We start from the raw sequence: 23,274 nt of genomic DNA on the forward strand, positions 1-23,274 counted from the left end.
GTGTTTATCTTTCTCAGGGAAAGGGCCCATAACTTTTATTAGATACTCAGTCTCCTTGACTCAAAAAAAGTTCAATAACCACTGAGAAGAATCCTCCCCTGTAGCCATTCTGGACAGGAGGCAATTTATTCTGCACAACCCCCATGTCTCAGGCACAGAGGTGGGCTTCGGATCCCTCTCTCTTCCCAATGGCTCGTCTAGATATTTGTCTTTCCTCATATGCAGAACTCTGCTCTCCTGAGTCTCTGCTATCCAGCTCTGTCACTCACACAGCATTTTCTTTGTCATCTCAAGACCTATTGGTCCTTTCCCACATCCACTGGGGGCTTTAGAGCCTCCTACCCATCTATCCGTTATGGATGACCACATCAATTACCTCACCGTTCCTAGGCTTCCTAAAGGTCAGTTAGGAACGCAAGGTTTGCGGAGTGGATTTTTTCTGGAATTATGTATAATGGCTTGCTTCTCATGTTTTTCTATTCAGTGATTCTTTTTAGAAATTACAAAACCAAATATTGTTGTTAATCACACCATCTAAGCATAACAAAGTTAGGAAAATAATCAGAAAAGATATTCATAAAAGTAAAAGTGTTAATAAAAAGCATCTCCTAACTTGTAAAAACAGAGTCCTTGTAACATTGTCCCATGTTGTTAATAATTTCTCCTATAAATCTCCAGGCAATTTGATTCTCATAACCTTGATTCTGGATTAATACCAGTTCACTGTAGGCCTCCTTTCAGGGGACCGGACTGGTCAGGGGTTTCACACAATAAGGGCAGTTATGAAGATATCTCTGTTGCTTGGATTCCATGCGAGATCTTGGATTGCAAGAGGCTAAAATCCAAGCTTAAAGGGTTTGCTCAGTCAGTCATCCTTAGAGCATAACAAGCTTAAACACACACAGACACACAGTGCAATTTAATTTCTGACATTTTCTTTTAAAAAAATCTTTGTTGAAAGTATTATTATGTCCCTGCCCCCCCCCCCTTGAGCCCTTCTAGCCCACCCCCACCCTCTGCCCCAGGCCTTTACCACCCTATTGTCAGTGACCATGGGTTATGCATATATGCATACAAGTTCTTTGGTTAATCTCTTCCCACCTACCCGCCCTCCTCTGCCTTCCCCCTGATGTTCCAAACTCTGTTTCATGCTTCCATATCTCTCGATCTATTTTGCTCATCAGTTTATTTTATTCATTAGATTCCACAAATGAGTGAGATCATGTGATACTTATCTTTCTCTGATTTGCTTATTTTGCTTAGCATAATACCCTCCATTGACATTTTCTTGTAAGTTGGCTGGTGGTTAATAAGAAGGCTCTGTGGTTTGGGAAAGGATAGTAGTTTTGGGAAACTCAGCATGGAAAAACGAGAAGGTACGATAATAAATTAATGTCCCTGTGTCATTCAGGTCTCTTTGATAGTTTCCCATTTCTGTTTGTGCACAAGTACATTTTACAGAAAATAAATAAGATCGAAAGGTTATTCATACATATTCTTAACCACAGTGCTAAGATAAATGTTGGTTTTAGTACTGAACAATTTGATTCAGAGCAGAGCAAGCTTCTGTGTAAACTCATTGAAGAATGAATATGATTTCTCAAATGAAGAATAAATAATATTTTTGTTATCTATAAGATGTTTTTCCCTATAAGGATGGATACTTGGCACCTGGCCATACCATGAATTATTCTGAGGGGGTTTATTCTAATCATTTTATGATCAAGGCAAATAATTTTAGTTCAAATAGTTACATATTTATAGAATCCCTGACTATGTGTAGCGAGGTGCAAAATATACGGAGGTGGGAATAAGCTTGTACTGTTTTATATATTTTGACTTTGCTCATATAAAGTAAGTGAGAAGCAGTTCTTATTGTATAGTTAAAGTTCTTGGACACCAAAGCACAGATGTCCTTTCCAACTCCATACTGCAGTGGACATCTGTTGAGTTTGCCTGCCCAGCATTTATCATTCCTTTTGGTAGTAACACTCTGATTTTCCATTGAGATGCTACTACTCCTTTACCATTTCAGTCTATTTCAGTGGTAGAAGTGTCAGTGACCCTCCCCTGCTCAAATTCATGCCTCTGAAATTCACATGTGGGCACATGACCCAGACCTGGCCAATCAGAACATCTCATAGGCTCCTGGCCCTGGTACTAATTCAGAAATGGGTAAGGAAGACTAATTCTCTGAGTTCTTTAAAAATACACACACATACACACACCACACACACCACACACACACACTAGAGGCCGAGTGCACGAAATTTGTGTGTGTGTGTGTGTGGGGGGGGGGGTGGCGGGGTCCCTCAGCCTGGCCTGCACCCTCTCCAATCCAGAACCCCTCTCACAATCCGGGACTGCTGGCTCCTAACTGCTCACCTGCCTGCCTGCCTGATCGCCCCTAACCACCTCTGCCTGCTGGCTTGATGCTCCTAACTGCTCCCCTGCCGGCTTGATCACCCCTAACCACCTCTGCCTGCTGATCTGATCTCCCTTAACCACCTCTGCCTGCCATCTTGATCTCCCCCTAACTGCTCCCCTGCTGGCCAGATCACCCCTAACTGCCCTCCCCTGCTGGCCTGATCGCCCCCCAACTACCTTCCCCTGCTGGCCTGATCATCCCCTAGCTGCCCCCCCTGCTGGCCTGACCACCCCAAATCACTTCTGCCTAGGCCCCTGCCACCGTGGTCTTGTCCAGAAGGACACCTAGAAGATGTCTGGAAGATGTCTGGTCTAATTAGCATATTACCCTTTTATTAGTATAGATTTCATTAATTTCAGAGAGGTAGGAAGTGAGAGAGAGACAGGAACATCAATGATGAGAGAGAATCATTGATTCGCTGCCTCCTGCATGCCCCCACACCGAGGATTTAGCCTGCAACCCAGGTATATGCCCTGACCGGGAACCGAACAGTGACCTCCTAGTTCAGTGGTTCTCAGCCTTGGCTGCACATTAGAATCTTCTGGGAATCTTTTTAAAATCCTGATTTCTGGGCCTCATCCTCCGGAAATTCTGTGTCTTTGTTACTAATGTTGTGGCCTCACCCCATAACAAAGAAACAGAATTTCTGGAGGATGAGGCCCAAAAATCAGGATTTTAAAGATTCCCAGGTGATTCTAATGTGCAGCCAAGGTTGAAAACCACTGTCCTAGTTCATAGGTAAATGCTCAACCACTGAGCCACGCTGGTCTGAGTTCTTAACACATTGCAGACAGACCATGAGGATTCTCATATTTTCTGTTCTAAGGCTTGTGGCCAGTCACAAGAATTCTTTAAAAAGATATTAGCTTGTAAGAGCATGTAGTAAATAACTTCAAAATGCAATGGGTATGTAAAACATTTTTTGTACTCGTTCAATAGAAACTTTATCTGGCCACTGTGTAAGCTAGCAATAAAACTACTGCTCTGCAATTTGTTAATAGAGCTACTGGGCAAAAGTAATTTCTTTTCTTATGGGGACATAGGGCTGAATAAAATGTAAGCCTGAAATCATTAGTGCTATCTGTGCTACAACATGAGGAGAGCTGTTAAGAATGAAACCAACAGCTGTGGCTAGTGTGGCTCAGTTGGTTGCTGGATTGATTCCAGGTCAGGGCACATACTGGGGTTGTGGGCTCTATTCCTGCAGAGGGTGTGCAGGAGGCAGCCAACTGATGTTTCTCTCTTTCTCTCCCTCTCCCTTCTCTCTCTAAAAATCAATTAAAAATCTTAAAAATAAAATGAAACCAACAGAGGGAAATGAAGCCTAGATATAGTCATAACTCCGGTTTCTGGGGCACCTACATTCTACCATGACAGAAGGAAGACCCCCCTGGACTTTTCAGTTATGTAAGCCAAGAAATTAATCTTTAAAAATTGTTTTCTAAAACTTAAGTCAGTTTAGGCGGGATTCTGAGACTTGTAACTGAAAGAGCTAAGACAAGTATCAGTATGTATGAGTCCTTCACTCACAGTGACCTGGCTTGGCAGAAGCTGAATGTTCTGGAACCCTGCGACTCTCTGGCAATTCCTGAGAGGCCTTGAACTGGTATTCATCCAGAATCAACAGGACAGAGAACTGTCTTAACTGAAGGGAGAATGTTTTTGTTCTTACCTCACCGTCTCATCTTTAAACCTAATGTAGCTATGTCTATAATGGCATTACTTTACAAAGTAGGAAAACAGGCATGATACTCACTGGGCCACTTCCTGCCGTGAGATTCTGGAGAGCTCCCAAAGATGCTTCCTGGGTGTAGCTTCGGCCACTTTTGGCGATCAAGGACAAATACATCCGGGTCACGATGGAGTGCCACAGCCACTCCACACCCTTGGGGTTGCTCTTTTCTTCGAGCATCGGCATGTCCTGGTATTGCTAACCACACACACGATAAGATCTAGAATTAATGCCTTCAAGGGATTTCTACAATTCCACACCCAAACCAAGAGACTAGGAACACTGACTAGTCTAGATAGAGACTCATAATTTGTATAGTAAGAAGCCCCTGAAATGGAAATGAAAATGCAAATATGTATGATTCCCAATCACTTCACTTTAAGCCCATGATGACCATTTCTGCCTAGCAACATCCCATACCCTCAACTTTCCATTGCACTGTGAGAAAGAACTCAGAGCATAAAGCATAGGCTGCCCTAGAACAGTTTCCAGGCTACTGGTAAATGAAAGCTAAATTAGGCACAAACGCTCTGAAGATAAGAAACACAGGCCTCTTCCCTCCGAGTCCAGTGAAGTGTCCGGGATCACATCAGGATTCTAAATTTACCAGTTGTTCTCCAAGTTCACAAACACCACGACACCCCGAGGAGTAGGAGAGGTCACATTCTTTCAGTTTCCATAAAATGCCGGTGTGAACAATATTCCTTCCTACGGATTTGCGTTTAGGATGTCTGAAGTTTGTTTTTAGAATGTCTAAATCTGAATATCTGGGCTGTTTTTAAATGTTGAAACTTTATATACCGTTGGCCATGGTACATTAAGCCTATTTCCTAAGCAATAGGACATAAAGCAGTATGGTTTTAATGGCTAACAATGCAAATCTAGAGCCGGATTGCCTGGAAATGGATCTCATCCCCTCTATTAATTTGCTGAATAATTCTGGGAAAACTGATAAACCTTTTTGTACCTCTGTTTCCTCTTCAATATATGTGGGTATTAATCATACACACATTGTAGGGTTGACGTCAGGATGAAAAGAACTCAAAATAATGTCTGACATAAGGCGCGAGCAAAAGTAGGTCTACAATTGTTCATATGAAAATTAATTCAATAATTAATAAATAATGATACAAGAATAAACCCTATGCTTTGTGTACTCACAACTGGAAACCTACTTTTGCCAACCCTGGTATACTAAGTACATGGAAATGTACATACATAACCACTTTTTCTTTCAAAGCCCTCCCAACATACCTCTTTTACTTTCCTGCTTCGATTGCCAAAACACCCAATACTTTTGTTGTTGTCCATCTGGATATTCCGGTTTTGAATATAGTTACTTTGGGAATATTTCTCTGGGAGCTCTGCCTCCAGCTGGTAGGAGAGGTTATGAAGAATGCACACACAGTTCTCTGTGGCCTGAGAAAATACACAAATATTAATCAGATACATATAGACATCCTTTTGCAAGTGTGATATCACAGGACTTACTAGGCTTTAGATCTTACAAGGTTTACTAGATGCTTGGACTATAGGGAACCTGGGGGAAGAGAATGAGTATGGCCGGAAAGGCTAAGGCTAGAGACCATCCATGATCACAAACATAGTGCTAAGACGCTGAGGCTGAATTTCTTAAAACATTGGCGAGCCCTTTTGGTTTACTTTTTAGAGTGGGTTCAGAATGACTCGGCATTCTATGTGTATAACTTAGTAGCCATGTGGAATTGGAAAACAGGAGGAGATGTTGTTTGTAGGGGCCAATCAGGAGCCAATTGCAATAAACAATATGAAAGTTGCACAAACTAGGACCGCAGAGGTAGGCAGCATTACAGAGGAATGATGAACCAAAAGGCATTTCACAGGAAGAATGGACATGACTTATTGCTGTGGGATGTGAGGAGAGGCAGTGAGACATTACCCATATTTCTGTTTTTATTTGGTGGATGGTGGTGATTATGAAGAGAGATTACACAGAGAAGGAGCAAGTTTGGGAGGAGGGAAGAGATGAATTTAAGTTCATTGCTGAACATGGAGCATTTGGGCTCCTTTCAAATATCTATGCAGAGTTGTTAAAGGGATAGTTGGAATTTAAGTCTGGAAAATAGAAAAAAATGGGGCTTGATATATTTTAATATTTTTAAGTGTATATGGGAAATCCTCAGCCCAGTAAATGAGTTAAGGAATAAAACTAAACCCAAACTACTACTTCAAGAATACTCTGAAGAGTCTTAGTAAGACAAAATAATTCAACATGTAAGATATTTAACTCTTGCATCACCTTATCGTCTGGCTGGTAATCTGCAATGGTTCCTCTGACATAATGGACCAGCGAATCAATCAGTCCATCACACCGTCTCATCACTTTCCTCCCATCAGGGCCAGCTGAACTCATGTTTCTATTAGGAAAAACAAACAAAAAGCCATCAGGCATAGGACATGTATCCAATAGGCCTCTGTTTCAAAGCTTTACTTGATGCTTCTTCCAAGGGTTTGGAAAACTAGCAAATTTGTCAAAGAGTGACAGTATTGCCCTGTGGTCTCCATCAGTTGTTCAGTGGTCATTAAGTCTGGACACAGCTTCTAAATATATTCATACTAGAGGCCTGGTGTATGAAATTCATGCACAGGATGGGGGGGTGGGGAAGGGTCTCTCAGCCTGGCCTGCACCCTCTCCAATCCAGGACTCCTTGGGGGATGTCTGACATCCCTCTCGCAATCTGAGACTGCTGGCTCCTAACTGCTCACCTGCCTGCCTGCCTGATCGCCCCTAACTGCTCTCCCCTGCCAGCTTGATCACTCCTAACTGTTCTCCCCTGTCGGCCTGATTGCCCCTAACTGCTCTCCCCTGCCGCCCCTAACTGCCTCTGCCTTGGCTCCCGCCACCGTGGCTTTGTCCAGAAGGAGGTCCGGACTAATTAGCATATTACCCTTTTATTAGTATAGATGACATGTCACCATCAATAAAAGTCTCTGCTTCATTCCAAGCACCAAGATCATACCATTATTTATTTAATCTTCACCAATGTTTGAGAGGGTACTCATATGAGGCAAAGATTTTGCAATTAAAAGGACAAATGACAAAATAGACATTGTGTAGTAGGATAGCCAAGTTCCAACTTGCTCTGTGACTTAACTCCAAGGTACAGAGAGTTACTTAAATTTATTAGGGCTCAGTTTCCTCATTTATAAAGATAGGGTGCTGGACTCTTATTATTTGGGGTTTTTTGTAGGTTTCAGAGTAAACTGTTATTGGCAAATATTAAACCAAATGCACTAAAATGTGATTATTCTGTAACTAAAATGGCAGAAAGTCATGAAAAATGCAGGGTTTCACAGTGTGTTCGACCTAAGTAAAAAAACATGACCTATAAATATCTTTGCACTTAGTCTATTTCTAATTTTGCTAAGCTATGACACCTTTCTATAAACAGTAACTAAATCCACAAGCAGAGATTGTTTCCTAATAGAGAAATAAAGTTTATCAAATATAGGAAAGTAATGCATTTGGGGATCATGTTTCAGATTCAGATCATGTTGATATTCAGGTATTATTATTACCATGTTCCTTTGGATTAAGTTTTTCTTGTTAGCATTAACCATTAAAAAATACCGCCACCCCAAATGTTAACCTCCTTGTCAACAAAAATGACAAAAGATTAATGCCTTTTGCCAACTTCAATTGCTAAGAACTATTACTATAAAATTTATTAGACTAGTTCCTTTGACTGGTAGGTAGAATATTCAAAACACATTGAAGACTTATTTATAATGTCTCAATGTCATTCTGAACATCAAAAGAACTATAATTCTAAGAACTTTTGGGGTATTATTTTCTTCATTTTAAAAAATAATATATTGCTCTAAGTAATTTCAAAAAGACTTTCTGCTCCCAAATACTACTTTCAATTCATAATGTCAAAGAACAAATGTGTCTGGCATTATAGCAAGAACTAAAGGAAATAACACACAGCACTATGTGTTCTCTGCTCCCATGGAGATGACATCTATAGGGCGAAACTGATGATGCCTGACTGTTTTTAACCAACAAAAATGCAATTTCATGATTCAACCTAATGGTGGAGGAGATAAGACTAATACACCTAAAACTAAGGATACTAACAACTTAATGGTTGCTGAATTGATACAACCAATTTTTTATTTTAACAAAATCCCTTCTGTGACCTCAGTTCTCTTTTGAAATTTCTAATTAAAAATTCACTTCCTTACTTAATTTTCACTGTATCTGAAAACCTTTGACACTTAAAAAAATCCTCATCTGAAGAGAGAGGAAGGGAGGGAGAGGTTTGCAGGGAGAGGAGAGAAACTGGAGATCAAACCCACAATTCAGGTATATGCCCTGACCAGGAATCAAACCAGCCACCTTTCGGTGCACTGGACAATGTTCACTCCAGTCAGGCAAAACTTTGATATTTGGTCCATTAAAAAAGATAATGAGGAGAAACCAAGATGGCAGCATAGGTAAACACCTGAAATTGCTGCCTCGCACAACCACTTCAAAACTACAACTAGAAGACAAAATGGACATCCAGAACCACAAGAAGGCTGGCTGAGTGGAAATTCTACAACTAGAAGGGAAGAGAAAAGCACACTGAGACTCAGAGGAGGTGTGGAAGTAAAGTGCAGAGGTACGGAGGTGCATGCAGAAAGGGCTGGCAACTGAGGACACGGCTGTCTTTTTCAATTGGGAGGGAGTCTCAAGCTCCTGACTGCTCTGAAATCCAGTTCTGGGCGATTCTCTGGGGAGAAACTGGACAGACTGGCATCAGTTGGAACTCGAGGGCGGCTTTCTCTCAGAGGTACTTGAAGCGATTACTGCAGGACACTGAGACCTGGGGCCTCTTAGGGCAGGGCTAAGGATCACCATAGCTGTTTGCTCCGCCCTGTTGATTCCCTGAGACCCCGTCCCACCCAAACTGTGGGCAGAGGCTTTTGCATATGAATGGCCTGGCCCTTTGCAATCTAAAATTACCTAACAAACTGCAGCTGGGTCAGAGAGACCCAGAACCTCCAAAAGAAGGCCCAAGGCCCCACAGTACCTTGCACTGCTTCACAGCTGGGCCTCAGCTGGGCACCTCCAAACCCCAAACAAAGAAGAGGAATCTGCAGATCTCTCCATAGCTCCTGCTGGGTAGCCTCAGGCAGAGGCTAAATTAGCATATCCTTAGAGATCCAAGAGCCAGTGTACCCAGTGGTCAGAGTGGGACCATCCAGATTACAACTCCTCAGATACATAAGGGACACATTCAGGGGGCAGACTTGGTGAGCATCAAAGCCCCACTGAAGCAAGTCTTGCCCCATAAGGGTGTCTCCAGCACAGAAGTTCTCCCACCATAGACACAGCTGAGTCTCATAGCCAATTGGCCTGGAGGTCAATTCCTCCCAGTGATACCAAAAACAATCAAGGCTTAACTACAACAAGACTGTGCAAAAAGCCCAAAGGGGTGCACCAAGAGTGTCCTCCTCAGGTAATTGGGGAGGCTGAGCCACTGGGCCCTATAGGACACCTAGCACACAAAGCTACTCTATCAACACAGGGAAGCAGCCAAAATGCGGAGACAAAGAAACAGGTCACAAATGACAGAAATGGAGGAAAGCAAACTACTGGATATAGAGTTCAAAAATTTTTCAAAAATTTTCTAAAACCGCTGATAAATTTAGTGAGACCCTCGATAAATCTAGTGAGACCCTCGAGGATATGAAAAAGGACAAGCTAGAAATTAAGCATACACTGACTGAAATAAAGAATATTATACAGAGATCCAACAGCAGACTAGAGGGTTGCAAGAATCAAGTCAAAGATTTGAAATACAAAGAAGCAAAAACACCCAACCGGAAAAACAAAAAGAAAAAAGAATCCAAAAATATGAAGATAGAGTAAGGAGCTTCTGGGACAACTTCAAGCATACCAACATCTGACTTATGGAGGTGCCAGAAGAGGATAAGATATTGAAAACCTCTTTGAAGAAATAATGACAGAAAACTTCCCCTACCTGGTGAAAGAAATAGACTTACAAGTCCAGGAAGTGCAGAGAATCCCCAAAAATGGAATCCAAAGAGGACCACACCAAGACACATCATAATTAAAATGCCAAGAGCAAAAGACAAAGAGAGAATCTTAAAAATAGCAAGAGAGAAACAGTTAGTTACCTACAAGGGAGTACCCATACGATTGTCAGCTGATTTCTCAACAAAAACTATGCAGGCCAGAAGGGAGTGGCAAGAAATATTCAAAGTGATGAATAGCAAGAACCTACAACCAAGATTACTTTACCCAGCAAAGCTATCATTCATAATTGAAGGTCAGATAAAGAGCTTCACAGATAAGAAAAAGCTAAAGGAGTTCATCACCACCAAACCAGTATTATATGAAATGCTGAAAGGTATCCTTTAAGAAGAGGAAAAGGAAGAAAAAGGTAAAGATACAAATTATGAACAACAAATACACAGCTATCAACAAGTGAATCTAAAAATCAAATGAATAAATACTCTGATGAACAGAATAAACTGGTGAATATAATAGAATCAGGGGCATAGAAAGGGAGTGGACTGACAATTCTTGGGAGGAAAAGGGTGTGGGGGGTGCGGGAAGAGACTGGTCAAAAATCGTACACCTATGGATGAGGACAGTGTGGTGGGGCGGTAAGGGCAGAGGGTGGGGTGGGAACTGGGTGGAGGGGAGCTATGGGGGGGGGGAAGAGGAACACCTGTAATAATCTGAATAATAAAGATTTAATTAAAAAAAAAAAGATAATGACTGGGTTTATAACCTGCTAATAAAACCATTTTATTATATTTTTTTTTCAAGAAATGATCATTTGAATTAAGATCCTCTCTCTACTTTCTGAGCCTGTCTCCTTATTTTACACATGGAAAAACTGAGGTCCATAGAGTGTAGGTTACTTCTCCAGGGAACAATAGTGGTCAAGTCACGATCGGAGAGCTGGTCTTTATGCTGTGCTCCTAGTTGCTCCAGAGTGGAGCAAAGCTCATCTGACATTCATTCAGTCTGGCATTTGCTTAGCAAATACCATACATCCCCAATTCCAAGACAATGTTATCACATTTTAAAGCTCTCCTTTGACCTTTTCAACTTCTGGCTTAGAAAAATGGCAGTATTTTAAGAATGCTTTGACAAATCAAAGATCTGTCTTTCTCACTAGCTAAATCCACTACATACCTTACAGAAGGATGGCTTAGCTTTGTTCAACTTCAGGGTGTTTATTTTGGGTGGGAATGGTAATTCAGTTTGGCAGCACTGACAGTTCACACGCACTAACTGTTGTCTTGTAGTTTGATATTATCCAGACTCTCCTTGTTTGAAAAGGGACTTACTTATCAGGGATTCCTGGCAGTTGATACTTTTGCTGACAGAAAGCACATGGAACCCACTGTTTCAGTATTTGGTCCTGCATATCAAAAATAGCTCCTACCTTACTCAACCACCCAGAAATATGAATGATAAGGGTGTATTACTTTATAGCACTACATCTATGAATAGAAGTCACTAGTTAGAAAGGAATTTGCTATTGTACCACCCAATAATTATTAGAAATTAATATATCCATTGTAAAGTATTATTTTCAACAGCTAATACTTCAGTTTGTGGGAATCAGAGAATTAACATGGCTAATCTTAGGCAGAATTGATCTTTTTACAGTGTATCTCCTGAATCCTGAGAAATATTTACCTATAACTTTTTCCTATGTATAGCCAAATAAAGGTTTAATATGGAAAAATAACTCAAAACTATAAATAAAATATATCAAAACAATTACCTTGTTGAAAAGTAAAAGAGAATGAGCATACAGAGTAGTTACTCACTAAAAACTGATTATTAGATTTACCAATGAATATACTGGATATGTTTAATTTAGTGTCTACTGTTAAATTTGATTAAACAATGAGTTTATTTTCGGCAGGTATAATCCAACAGAAGTCTGGGTAAATATATGAGTACCTTGTAGGAAACTAAAACTGTATACTATGGTATACTAAAGTTAAAATTTAAAAACCAGGTCCTAGACTGGGGGTAGGAGGCTGCCCATCCCCTCAGAAGGGGGAAGTGGAGAAGAAGATAAAACAACTCTTCACATAAAGGCAGGATTATTGTGAAGGTCTACACCTCCACTGGGCCTGAATGAGAGGATGCAGCTGGAACTAATCTGTGTTTGAAATTAAGAATTTTTTTCTGGTAATATGACTTGTAAGGGGTGAGAAGAATAGAATCTGAACTCTGTAGGTCTCTGAATAAAACTTCACATAGTTAGGAGGATTCAGATGTTTTATCTGAAAGCAAATCAGTGATTCATGACTCATCCCTGGACCACTTATCTCACATGTTCCTGAATGTCACAATGAAAAAGAGAAAAAAAAAAAAATCAAACACTCTGCATCTTACTGGGGTTAAAAGGAAGAATGGTATGTCTTTGTTAAGATGAATGACAGTGTGACTGAACCTTAAATTCATATGGCACACCAAAGAATGGACAACGCCAGATGATAAAAGCAGCTGCCATTTAGTGTGTGTGCTAGACATTATTGTAGGTACTTTACAAATATCATGACCTGTAACTTTCTTTTTTCTTTTCTTTTTTAAAATATTTTTTATTGATTTTTTTACAGAGAGGAAGGGAGAGGAGGGATAGAGAGTTAGGAACATCGATGAGAGAGAAATATTGATCAGCTGCCTCCTGCACACCCCCTACTGGGGATGTGCCCACAATCAAGGTACATGCCCTTGACCAGAATCGAACCTGGGACTCTTGAGTCCGCAGGCCGACACTCTATCCACTGAGCCAAACCGGTCAGGGCATGACCTGTAACTTTCACAAAATTCTTGAAATTAAGGTTTGTAAAACTCTCATTCAGAATCCTGACCTGTGACTCTTGTTTAAAACAGAATTGCCTGCTTCTAACAGGATTGTTACTGGGCCTTCCATAGAAGGGCTGTGTGTGCGTGGCTACAGGCAGGTGTGTTGTCAGTGTGCCAGCACTGAAAGTTCAAGCTCAGGGAATGGTCAACTGGCCTAGGCAAACGATGTGCTGATACAAAATGTTTGGAGTAAAAGGGTATAATTATTTCCACGACATGAAAATGGCAGACAATAATAGTGTTGGAGTAAATCTTTTCAAGACACGTTGTCAACAAAATAAGTAATTCTAAGAAGCAGATATATTTTTAATGGGGCCATTTCTACCGATAATAGGTGCAGTTTCATACTAATGCACAATTTACATGCACCTTGTACGCAAGACCTGCTGCCTATGGGACCAGTGTTAAAGTCCTAACCAGCACATTGAGACAGTGATCTCCTCAACGGTTTTTAAAAAACTCCGGGTGCATCTTCCTGTTCACCAACAATTACAGGCTTCCTAACACCATGTGTTGTAAATTATGTGGGTAAGGTCCCCAGTAGTACCAGTCAATTAAGTACTTCCTCAGAGTCCATTCTAAGACCCAACAGGCACTTGATAAGACACTGGTTGATAAGGAGGCATCCTTCTTCCTCTTGTTACTTGAGATTTAGGTCTGGGCTTTTGTTGAACTCTCAGCTGATATATATCAAACAGTTGGGCCTTGTCTGTGATTAACCCAGAGAAAGCTGCAGAGGCAGCCTGTGGTGGCACAGAACAAAAGGAGAGCCTCAGTTGAACTGGCAGAGCAATAGAAGTCTCCGCCCAAAGAAGGGCTTGCCTGTTATTCTGAAGTCAACATCAGATCCTGACGTATCCGCAACATCAGCCAAAGTCAACTGTTATATCTGCAAACAGAAGCAACACTGGGAGATAGAACAAAGCTCTACAACCTACACGTTTTGTTCTTCCAGGACTAGGAACATTAACTGAACAAGGATACGGCAGCATCTATTACACACCAAGAAACCAGAATGCGGAGGAGAAAATCTATCCTTTAGTTCTGCTTTCCTGCATTTTTGGGTCTTCCAAAAGTATTCTGAATAGCTGACGCACCCAGTAATCATCTGGTTGGTAGGCAACAGTCATTTCCTCTTGGTGTAGCAGGCTGTTCAAGATAGAGTGCCAAGTTCCACTTAAAATCAATTATAAACAGCAAATGAATTTCTAAAACATGCCCAGAAGCCACTGGAACTTGAGTAGACATTCTTGATACCTAAAGGGAAGGTCTAGGGGTGCCAGACTAGAATTGCTGAAGATACTCAAGACCTAGAGTAGAACATATTCTGCTTCAATATCCTGCACCTCCAAGACAGGGGCAGATTCTAAGCACAGGAAAGACATCAGTGGCTTTATCCAAATATGTCAACTCACTCGTTCTTTTATAATGATTACTTTAAAAATTTTAATAATAGTCCTGATTATGATGATAGTTTTCAGGGGTTTTTTTTGTTTTTGTTTTTTAAAGACTCTCAGTGCCAAAAGATATAGTTAGTAAAACACTACTTTAAATTGTAAGGTATTCACAGATTTTTTTTTTTTTTAACATGAAGAAGTTTTAAAAATCTCTGACAAAGACATTTTTGGTAATTTCTCTTTCTGTTCAAGACTCAACTCATTAACTAACTGATGAAGAAAGACAAGCAAATACAGTCTTCTTGATGTAATAAAAATTATTCTTCTGTTTGTTGATTCTTCTTCCTCCATATTTTCTCTATTTTCTTTAATAATTTACACAGTTTGGGGCCTACACTAGGCAGTCACTATTTATGGACTGATAGGTAACATTTTTTTGACAAACGGAAATGTCATATCTTTTCTGTGAAGTACAACTTTTTAATCTGGGCCCACCTCCTTAAGGCCATGAATAGGATAGTGAAAATTTAGTCTGAGGTGTGCGAACCTTTGCAGGGTGTGTGTGTGTGGGGGGGGGGGGGGGGAGGGTGGTTGTTAGTTGTGCTGCTTGACAATTCCAATAAGACACATACTTGTAGAAACACTGGATTCAGGGAGAGCAGAGAGGAGTTACCAGGTAAGCATGGCCATGTTTGTTTTGTTTATGTAATTTTTTTTGCTTCACTAATTTAATTATTGTTGAGAAATTTCAATATAATGGCCTATACTCTAATTATCCACATTTTGTTGTTAAAATAATGGAAGCTAATGGAAACTCAGCACCCGTAGTTTGCTGGTAAATGTCTAACCACTAGCTTTCTGGAGGCAGGGGAGCAGGGAGAGCTCTGATTTGTAGCATTTGCCAATTTCTGTGGTATAAATACTCCTCCATGGCTGATTTCAACCTACCAACATGATGCCACACACGGGAGCTATGAAGATGTTGACAATTGTTCTTGCTGGCTGTAGCACAAATCGGAGTGTGCAAATTTATTTCTCCTCTCCTAACCTGGATTTTACTACTCATTAGGCCAGTATAATATTTAAGAAAAAAGTTTATATTTGCATGAACAAACTGTTTGCCCTATTGCAAAATCTGTATCCCCTTTCAGTGAGTAAGTTCAGCCATGAAAAGTATATAATTCCAAAAGGACCTAAAGAAAGCCAAGGCCCATGGTACATGCTGCTGTGGGCAGATGCTAATCCTATAAATAAATGATTTGACACTTGACAAAGATGGTATATCTGACAGTGTTAGTCTTTTTGAAGGATAAACTGCGCATGTTCTCCTATGTGAACACAATTTCACTGTATCAGCTCCAAGTAGGCAGAACCAGAGTCGTTGCCTCAAGCTCATTAACAAAGCAAACATTTCAACTACAGGGCAGATTCACCCTGCACCACTGCTATATACAGACCAAGGGAACTGGCGTATGCAGAAGCTTTTCTCCAAAGTAGATTGAAAGAATTTAGTGACACTAACCTAAGTCAACCGCAATGCCAGAAATACTACACATGTTGCTAATTCATTGTTGGCTCTCTACCCACTGGGGGAGAGGATACCTGAGTGAACTTGTAGCAATTAAGACATTTGCTAATATTTATGACCTTTTTTATACAGCTAAGGTTCACTCTTCTTAGAATCATACAGCACCTGTCTCAAAATCTTTTTAGAGAAAGCTGGGGTCATAAATAACTCCTCAGCAGACATCTCTTATTGTCAGAAACTGAGAGTATTTGATTACAGGTTCCCTGCAGGTCTTTCTTACATTCTGATTCCTATCTCCTGGTGGCTTTTACATGCATTCTGACAACCTCTCCTCTGTAGTTGTCTCCAATGCCATCTCCTCTCTTGGAAAGATCTCCTATTTCATACACTTCATCCTTTGTACCTTTTCTGTATATGAAATGCAGTACAGAGGTCCACTGGCATAGAATTTTTAAAATGCTGTTACAATGTTCATAATGAGATGTGAACATGTCTGTAATTGGCCTACCTGACCTTGTGAGGTTGCCAGACTGTGAAGGGAAGAGGTTTTATCCTCATCAGCACAGTCTGTAGACATGTGACTAACATTAATGTATCCCATATGCTAATTAAGAGCTTTGGCTTTGGAGACATGCTTCCTGTATTAAATTTCAGCTTTGTCTCTTACTAGCTGTATGATGATGGGAAAATATCTCAATCTCTCTGAGCCCGTTTCCTTATCTATAAAATGGGGAAAATATACTTTACAGCAGCTGTTGTGAGGATAAACTGAGAAAATCCTCATAAAACATTTAGAACAATTTCTAGAACATAATAAATAAATATTAGCCATTATTATAATAAAGTAGATATACAGATGAAATAAGAACAGATATTTTAGTAAGCATATGCTATGGTGCTTAATTTCCCAGATTTTTTTTTTTTTTATATTCTCCTCTAAAAGTAGTTCAAGTCGGTAGTTTGGATTGACTATGTAAATGAGAGTGTATTCAGCTATTACATCTTCCCAAACCACATAGGTATTTTATTCCTCATTCACAGGGAAGACTATAGGAAGATATTTTTTCCTTTTTCTTGAATTTATTGGGGTGACACTGGAAGAGATTTTTAAGCAACATCTTTCTCTAGATTTTTACCGTCTCAATATATCTTTCCTGTTGATATAATTATTCTTCTTTACCTAGAATTTATCATATTCCTATCCTCCCCACACTAGATAATATTGGTTACAGAAAAAGATACTCAACTCCTTTTTTAAAATTATTAATATATTTTTATTGATTTCAGAGAGGAAGGGAGAGAGAGAGAGAGAGACATCAAAGATGAGAGAGAATCATTGATCGGCTGCCTCTTGCATTCCCCATACTGGGGATCAAGCCCACAACCTGAGCATGTGCCCTTGACGGGAATCAAACCTGGGACCTTTCAGTATGCAGGCTAACGCTCTATCCTGAACAAAACCTGCTAGGGCCATACTGAACTCCTTAACATGGCCTTCAGGGCCTCCAGAGTCTGGCCTTAGCCTATGTTTCTAACTTGTGTTTGATTACTTTCTATCACAAGTTTGACATTTTTGCCCTGGCTGGTTTGGCTCAGTGGTTCGAGCACCAGCCTGGGGACCAAAGGGTCTCAGGTTTGATTCCAAGTCAAGGGCACGTACCTGGGTTGCAGGTTCCATCCTTGAGCTCTGGTCAGGGTGCATACAGGAAGCAACTAATCAATGTCTCTCTCTCTCTCTCTCTCTACCTTCGCCCCACCCCTCCTCCAACCCTTCCATTCTCTCTAAAAATCAATGGGAAAAAATATCCTCGGGTAAGGATTAGCAACAACAAAATTTGACATTCTTGACAGACTCGATTATTCACCTAATTCACCATGTATCTTCAATTGCTCACTCATTCATTTATTCTTTTCATTCATATACTTTACATTTGCTAACTATATGCCAGAAACTTTGCTAGGTTTTAGTGATTAATGATTTTAAAAATGTGTATGCTTGCCTGCATTTGTCAAGAATGAGCCCAGCATGCAAAAGGAGAGGAAACAGATGAGATAAAAAAAAAAAAAAAAAAAAAAAAAGAGTGAGTAGCAGGCATGCTAAAAGTCTGTCCCAGTCCTTGAGGCCATGGTTCCTGGTGTAATTTCTTCAATTCCATAGTGACTGTCAACATTCAGCCACCTGAGCCCAGGAATCCCAACTTGGCACCAGCCATTTTCAACAGAAAAAAATCCTGACTGACACACTTGCCACATTAAGAACTCTGCTGTTCATGGTAAGGCAAAGGGAACCACAGAGAAATCTTAAAATACAAAATGTTTTTAAATGGATAAAAAAGCTTTAAAGGCTCAAAAATGCATTTAAAAAGCAGTTCCAGGGGACTGTATATGAGATGGATTTCAAGGGAGACCATTTAAGCACCTCTTATACTGTTGAAGAATTTTGTCCTTAGAGAATTCCTGACTATTGAAATAGTCCAGCAAGGCCCAGCTCACCTGGCGCCTCTGCCTCTTCTTTAGTGTCTTTCTGATCTCACTCAGCTGGCATGAATGGCCCTTTGTTCTGCATTCCTGCGGCACTGTACCTGGACCTCTGACGACACCACAGTGCACCAGAAGCCCCTGGAGGGCTTGTTAAAAGTGGATTGCTGGGCCCCACCCTGAGAGCGTCTGATTCCAAGAATTCCAACAAGTTCCAGATGCTACTGGGGGCCCCACTTAGAGAACCACTGCTCTAACACATTTCACTGTGGCAGTGTTCTACACCGTTTGTGCATCAGAACCCCCTGCTAGATTAAAAGCTCCTGAAGGACTTTCTAATTTTTCTTTGAAAACTCTCAGAAGCTAACATACTGTATTACACAAAAGTGCTATCTGATACGCATTACTAACTGAGGAGGTAAGAGAAACATCTCACCATAATAAATTCCCTCAGTTAACACCCAGACTCCCTAAAAACTACAACAACAAAATGAACTCTGTACCCAGAGAAAAGATAGAAAGGCAGCATACATCTTGACTTCTTTGGGACTGCCTAATTTTTATTACATCCTCTGTCTGATTTCTTTTAATCCTTGAACATAAAGGACAATGAATATTTCCAAATATGAGAAAGCTTGATATGCATGAATCTAGAGAAGTTAAGACTAGCATTTTTTCTTCCTCTTGCATGTGCTTCTATCCTCCTCCTAATCCTCCTCCTCCCCTTCCCCTTCCCCCTCCTCCTCCCCTTCTTTTTCCTTTTTTTTTTTTTTTGGTTAAGCCTCACCCAAGGAAAATTTTTCCATTGATTTTTAGAGAGAGTGGAAGGGAAGGGGAGAGACAGAGAGAAGCATCTATGTGAAAGAGACACATCGGTTGGTTGCCTCTCTCATGCAGCCGGACCAGCCCAGGGAACGAGCCTGCAATCAAGGTATGTGCCCTTGACTGAAATTGAACCAGAGACTCTTTAGTTTCTGGCTGATGCTCTAACCACTGAATCAAACCGACGAGGGCTCTATTTCTTCTTGATTTAGTTGTCATCTGACAACCCAAGGGAAAATAACATTTCAGGCATTTTTCATCCCAATGTAAGGAAATGCTGATCAAACTAGCTTCTTTGTAGGTTCTTATGGCAAGACATTCTGTCCTTTTAGGCAATGTTGCCTTATAGCTATTTAAAAACACCCAGGAAAAAATTTAAACAAGAAGGTGAAATCTGTAAGACACTGAATAAGACATGTGGAAAGATATACCACACTCCTGCAGATTGGAACAGCTGATATTGTTAAGTCCACACTACAGGCTCAATACAATACATATCCAAATTTAGCGTGGCTCAGTTGGTTGGGCATCATCCTGTGCACCAAAGGGGTGTGAGTTCAATTCTTGGTTGGGGCATATGCCTGGGTTGTGGACTTGGTCCCTGGTGGGGAGTTAGTGATAGATGTTTCACTCTAACATCAATGTTTCTCTATCTCTCCCTCCGCCTTTCTCTCTCTCTAGAATCAATGGAAAAAGAAATCATATCCTTAGGTGAGGAGTAAAAATCCCAATGGCACCCTAGCTGGTTTGGCTCAATGGATAGAGTGTCAGCCTGAGGACTGAAGGGTCCCAGGTTCGATTCCAGCCAAGGGCTCATGCCTGGGTTGTAGGCTTGATCCCCAGTAGGGGGCATGCAGGAGGCAGCCAATCAATGATTCTCTCTCATCATTGATGTTTCTATCTCTCTCTCCCTCTTCCTTCCTCTCTAAAATCAATAAAATATATTTTTTAAATTTTCCAATGGCATTTTTCACAGAAATAAAAAAATTATATAATATGTTCAGCCATAAAAAAGAAGGAAATTCTGCCTTTTGTGATGACATGGATGGACCTCGAGGGCACTATGTTAACTGAAAAAAGTCAAGCAGAGGAAAGCAAATATTGTCTGATCTCACATATATGGAATCTAAAAAACAAAACAAAACTGAAATAATAGATTTAAAGAACAGATTGCTGAAGGTGGGAGAGGAGTTGGGGGATGGAGGGTGTTAGCAAACTTTTTGAAAGGTGCCAAAAGGTGCAAATACAGGCCGTGGCTGGGTAGCACAGTTGGTTAGAGCACCCTCCCAAAATGCCAAGGTTGCAGGTTTGATCCCCAGTCAGGGCACATACAAGAATCAACCAATGGATACATAAATAAGTCGAACAACAAATCAGTTTTTTTTTTAATTTTTTCTCTCTCTAAACAATAAATAAGAAAAAATATAAAAGAAATAAGTCCTGGGGGTGTAATGTACAGCATGGTGACTATAATTATAATTGTATTGCATATTAGAGAGTAAATCTTAAAAGTTCTCATCACAAAAAAAAAATGTTCTGCAACTATATATGGTGATGGATGCTAGCTGGACTTATTGTGGTGATCATTTCACAATACATATAATAACAAATCATTATGTTATATACCTGAAAATAATATAATGTAGGTCAACTATACCTCAATAAAAAAATAAAAATAATAAAATACCAGGTTCAAAATTATGTCTTTTAGCCATGTCATTAAAGCAGATTTTTGCGAATTAAAAATAGCATGAAAACTGCTTTAAAACCTGTGAGACGGGGAAGGCCATCCTGTATGGACCTCTAGGTGTTCAGATCAGATACCTGGGTTCTCTATCAGAAATGACGCCCTCTCTCTTATGAGCTATGCAGGTAGCTTCTGAAATCAAATGGGTTTGGAAACAATACTCTATTGATATCTGAACCGTTCTCATTGCCTCTACATAGTGGTTCTAGTAGTTAGAATGATCTATATTCTTACAGCTTCCCCTTACCGGTCATAGGGTAGAGTTTTAGACAGACATGAATACAGTATTTAAGGTGCATGGAGAAAAAAGTGTGTGTGTGTGTATGGGGGATGGGGGTGGTGGAGAGGGATTGCAGAGTGGCATTACCTTAGGCATCCTGTGACATTGTAGAATATATCAAAATCAAGCAAACCATTCGCTTTGGGGTAGTCTCCTTCTGGCCATCCCGAATAGGGGATGATGATATTCTCAGTCAAGATAATCAAGGCTTCCGTTATCATGAGATTCTTGAGTTTTTCACTAGAGGACAAATTCCACAGCAAACCTAGAATCAAAAGAGTGCAGGATTGGGTCAAAAGAACTGCTGAAAAGATCAGTTAAGGCCATCACTTCTAGGGCTATGACTAGTTATAAACCAAAAGGATAGGGCTAGGGAGACAGCCCCTTTTCCAATTGAAAAAACTTATTTAGAGGTAATTAGAATTCAATAGAAGCTGATCCATAACAACAACTGAAAAATAGATAGGCAGGTAGAGAAGGAGGAGAGGAAGAGAGCTTATAATATAAAACTATGCAAATTTAAATTAATCAGGAATGTGAATGAAAGCCAGAAACCCTTAAACATTTATTGCCACTTCTTTTAAGCCCCTACCATAAGCTGAGCTCATTGAAATAATAAATTCTGAGCTACCAAGAGGGAGGCTTGAAATGACCCTATTATAACTGACTTCAACGTTTTCAAAGGGTCTTATTTTTCTCCTTTAGATGCATGGAGAGAATACGCCACTCTGCAACTTCCACCTCACATTTGCCTCCCAATACTCACAGGAAGGGCCCAAGGAAAGCCTCCAACTATGTGTATGCCTGTCAACAGTAGGCTGATCAACATTACCAAACACTATTTATTGACTCTGACCCAATGATAGATTTTATGTCCTCCTGGAATTCATGCTGGCTACCTCACCTATTTCTTATAGTTTGAGAATGAAGGAGAGACAAGAGTATTTTATCTATCTGAAAACTTGTATGGCCTGAGAATTGGTCTAAGATGGGTACTACATTTGCTCATTTAACTTTCCCTTTCTTTCTGAACTCTCCCCATCCCATACCACACCCCTATTAAAGAGAGAAAGGCCATATAAACCAACTCAGGAAAAATTAAGACAATAAGATACTGTACTTTCCAGACATTTGTGAGACAGTCTGAAGCTGGGTAGTGAGAAAGAATACAAAACGGTGTATACATTTAGGATTTGTTTTTCTTATATATTTTTTGCTCAAATACTTCTGATTCAGTGGAAAGACTACATACCTATTGCTCACTATTCCAGTGACTCTCAGAAGGTATAAAGTTGCCTGGCCATCTTTCATACCCTCAGTAAACTTCTTTAACTCACTAGCATCCAGGAAAGGAGAAAGAGGGGGAACAGAAAGAGAAGGGATCTTCATTTTCTTTCCCATTCACTCTCCTACTGCCCAGTCAATAATGCCTATGGGTTAAAGCAGCGGTTCTCAACCTGTGGGTTGCGACCCCTTTGGCGGTCGAACGACCCTTTCACAGGGGTTGCCTAAGACCATCCTGCATATCAGATATTTACATTACAATTCATAACAGTAGCCACATTACAGTTATGAAGTAGCAACGAAAATAATTTTATGGTTGGGTCACAACATGAGGAACTATATTTAAAGGGCCAGAAGGTTGAGAACCACTGGGTAAAGTTACTGCTTTGTCTAAATGAAAGGAAAGAGGAAGCATAGAAATACAGCGCAGTCTACTTTATGAAAAAAAGCAAAGATGGTGGTCTTGACTGAATTATGTGGTGATATCATCTCTAACATTAATGACTGAAATAAGAGTCTGTGCAGTTAAAGCTTGGTAATTATTCAACCACACTTGTAGTTGGCTCATCAATTAGAACATGCTAGGCTTAGTGTTTAAACAATTTACTTTGGCTGTGTACAAGGGACTAGTTTCTAAAACAATAACCAAATTTCCACTGCAACCTACACTTAGCTTCCATTAGAT

The 23,274-nt window shown here is 40.3% G+C and overlaps 1 protein-coding gene across 1 annotated transcript in view; it reads right to left on the minus strand.

The window, feature by feature from the left end:
- Positions 1-23,274, minus strand: part of PKP2 (plakophilin 2) — an 81,353-nt gene that overhangs the window by 14,039 nt on the left and 44,040 nt on the right. Inside the window, exons 6-9 of the mRNA XM_059682548.1 lie at positions 21,393-21,570; positions 6,439-6,556; positions 5,415-5,579; positions 4,185-4,358 (exon numbers count right to left, since the gene is read on the minus strand). Of these exons, the coding sequence (XP_059538531.1) occupies positions 4,185-4,358; positions 5,415-5,579; positions 6,439-6,556; positions 21,393-21,570 (635 nt within the window). The remainder of the gene's footprint in view (positions 1-4,184; positions 4,359-5,414; positions 5,580-6,438; positions 6,557-21,392; positions 21,571-23,274) is intronic.

Source organism: Myotis daubentonii, chromosome 2 (genome assembly GCF_963259705.1).
Source record: "Myotis daubentonii chromosome 2, mMyoDau2.1, whole genome shotgun sequence".
NCBI lineage: Eukaryota > Metazoa > Chordata > Mammalia > Chiroptera > Vespertilionidae > Myotis > Myotis daubentonii.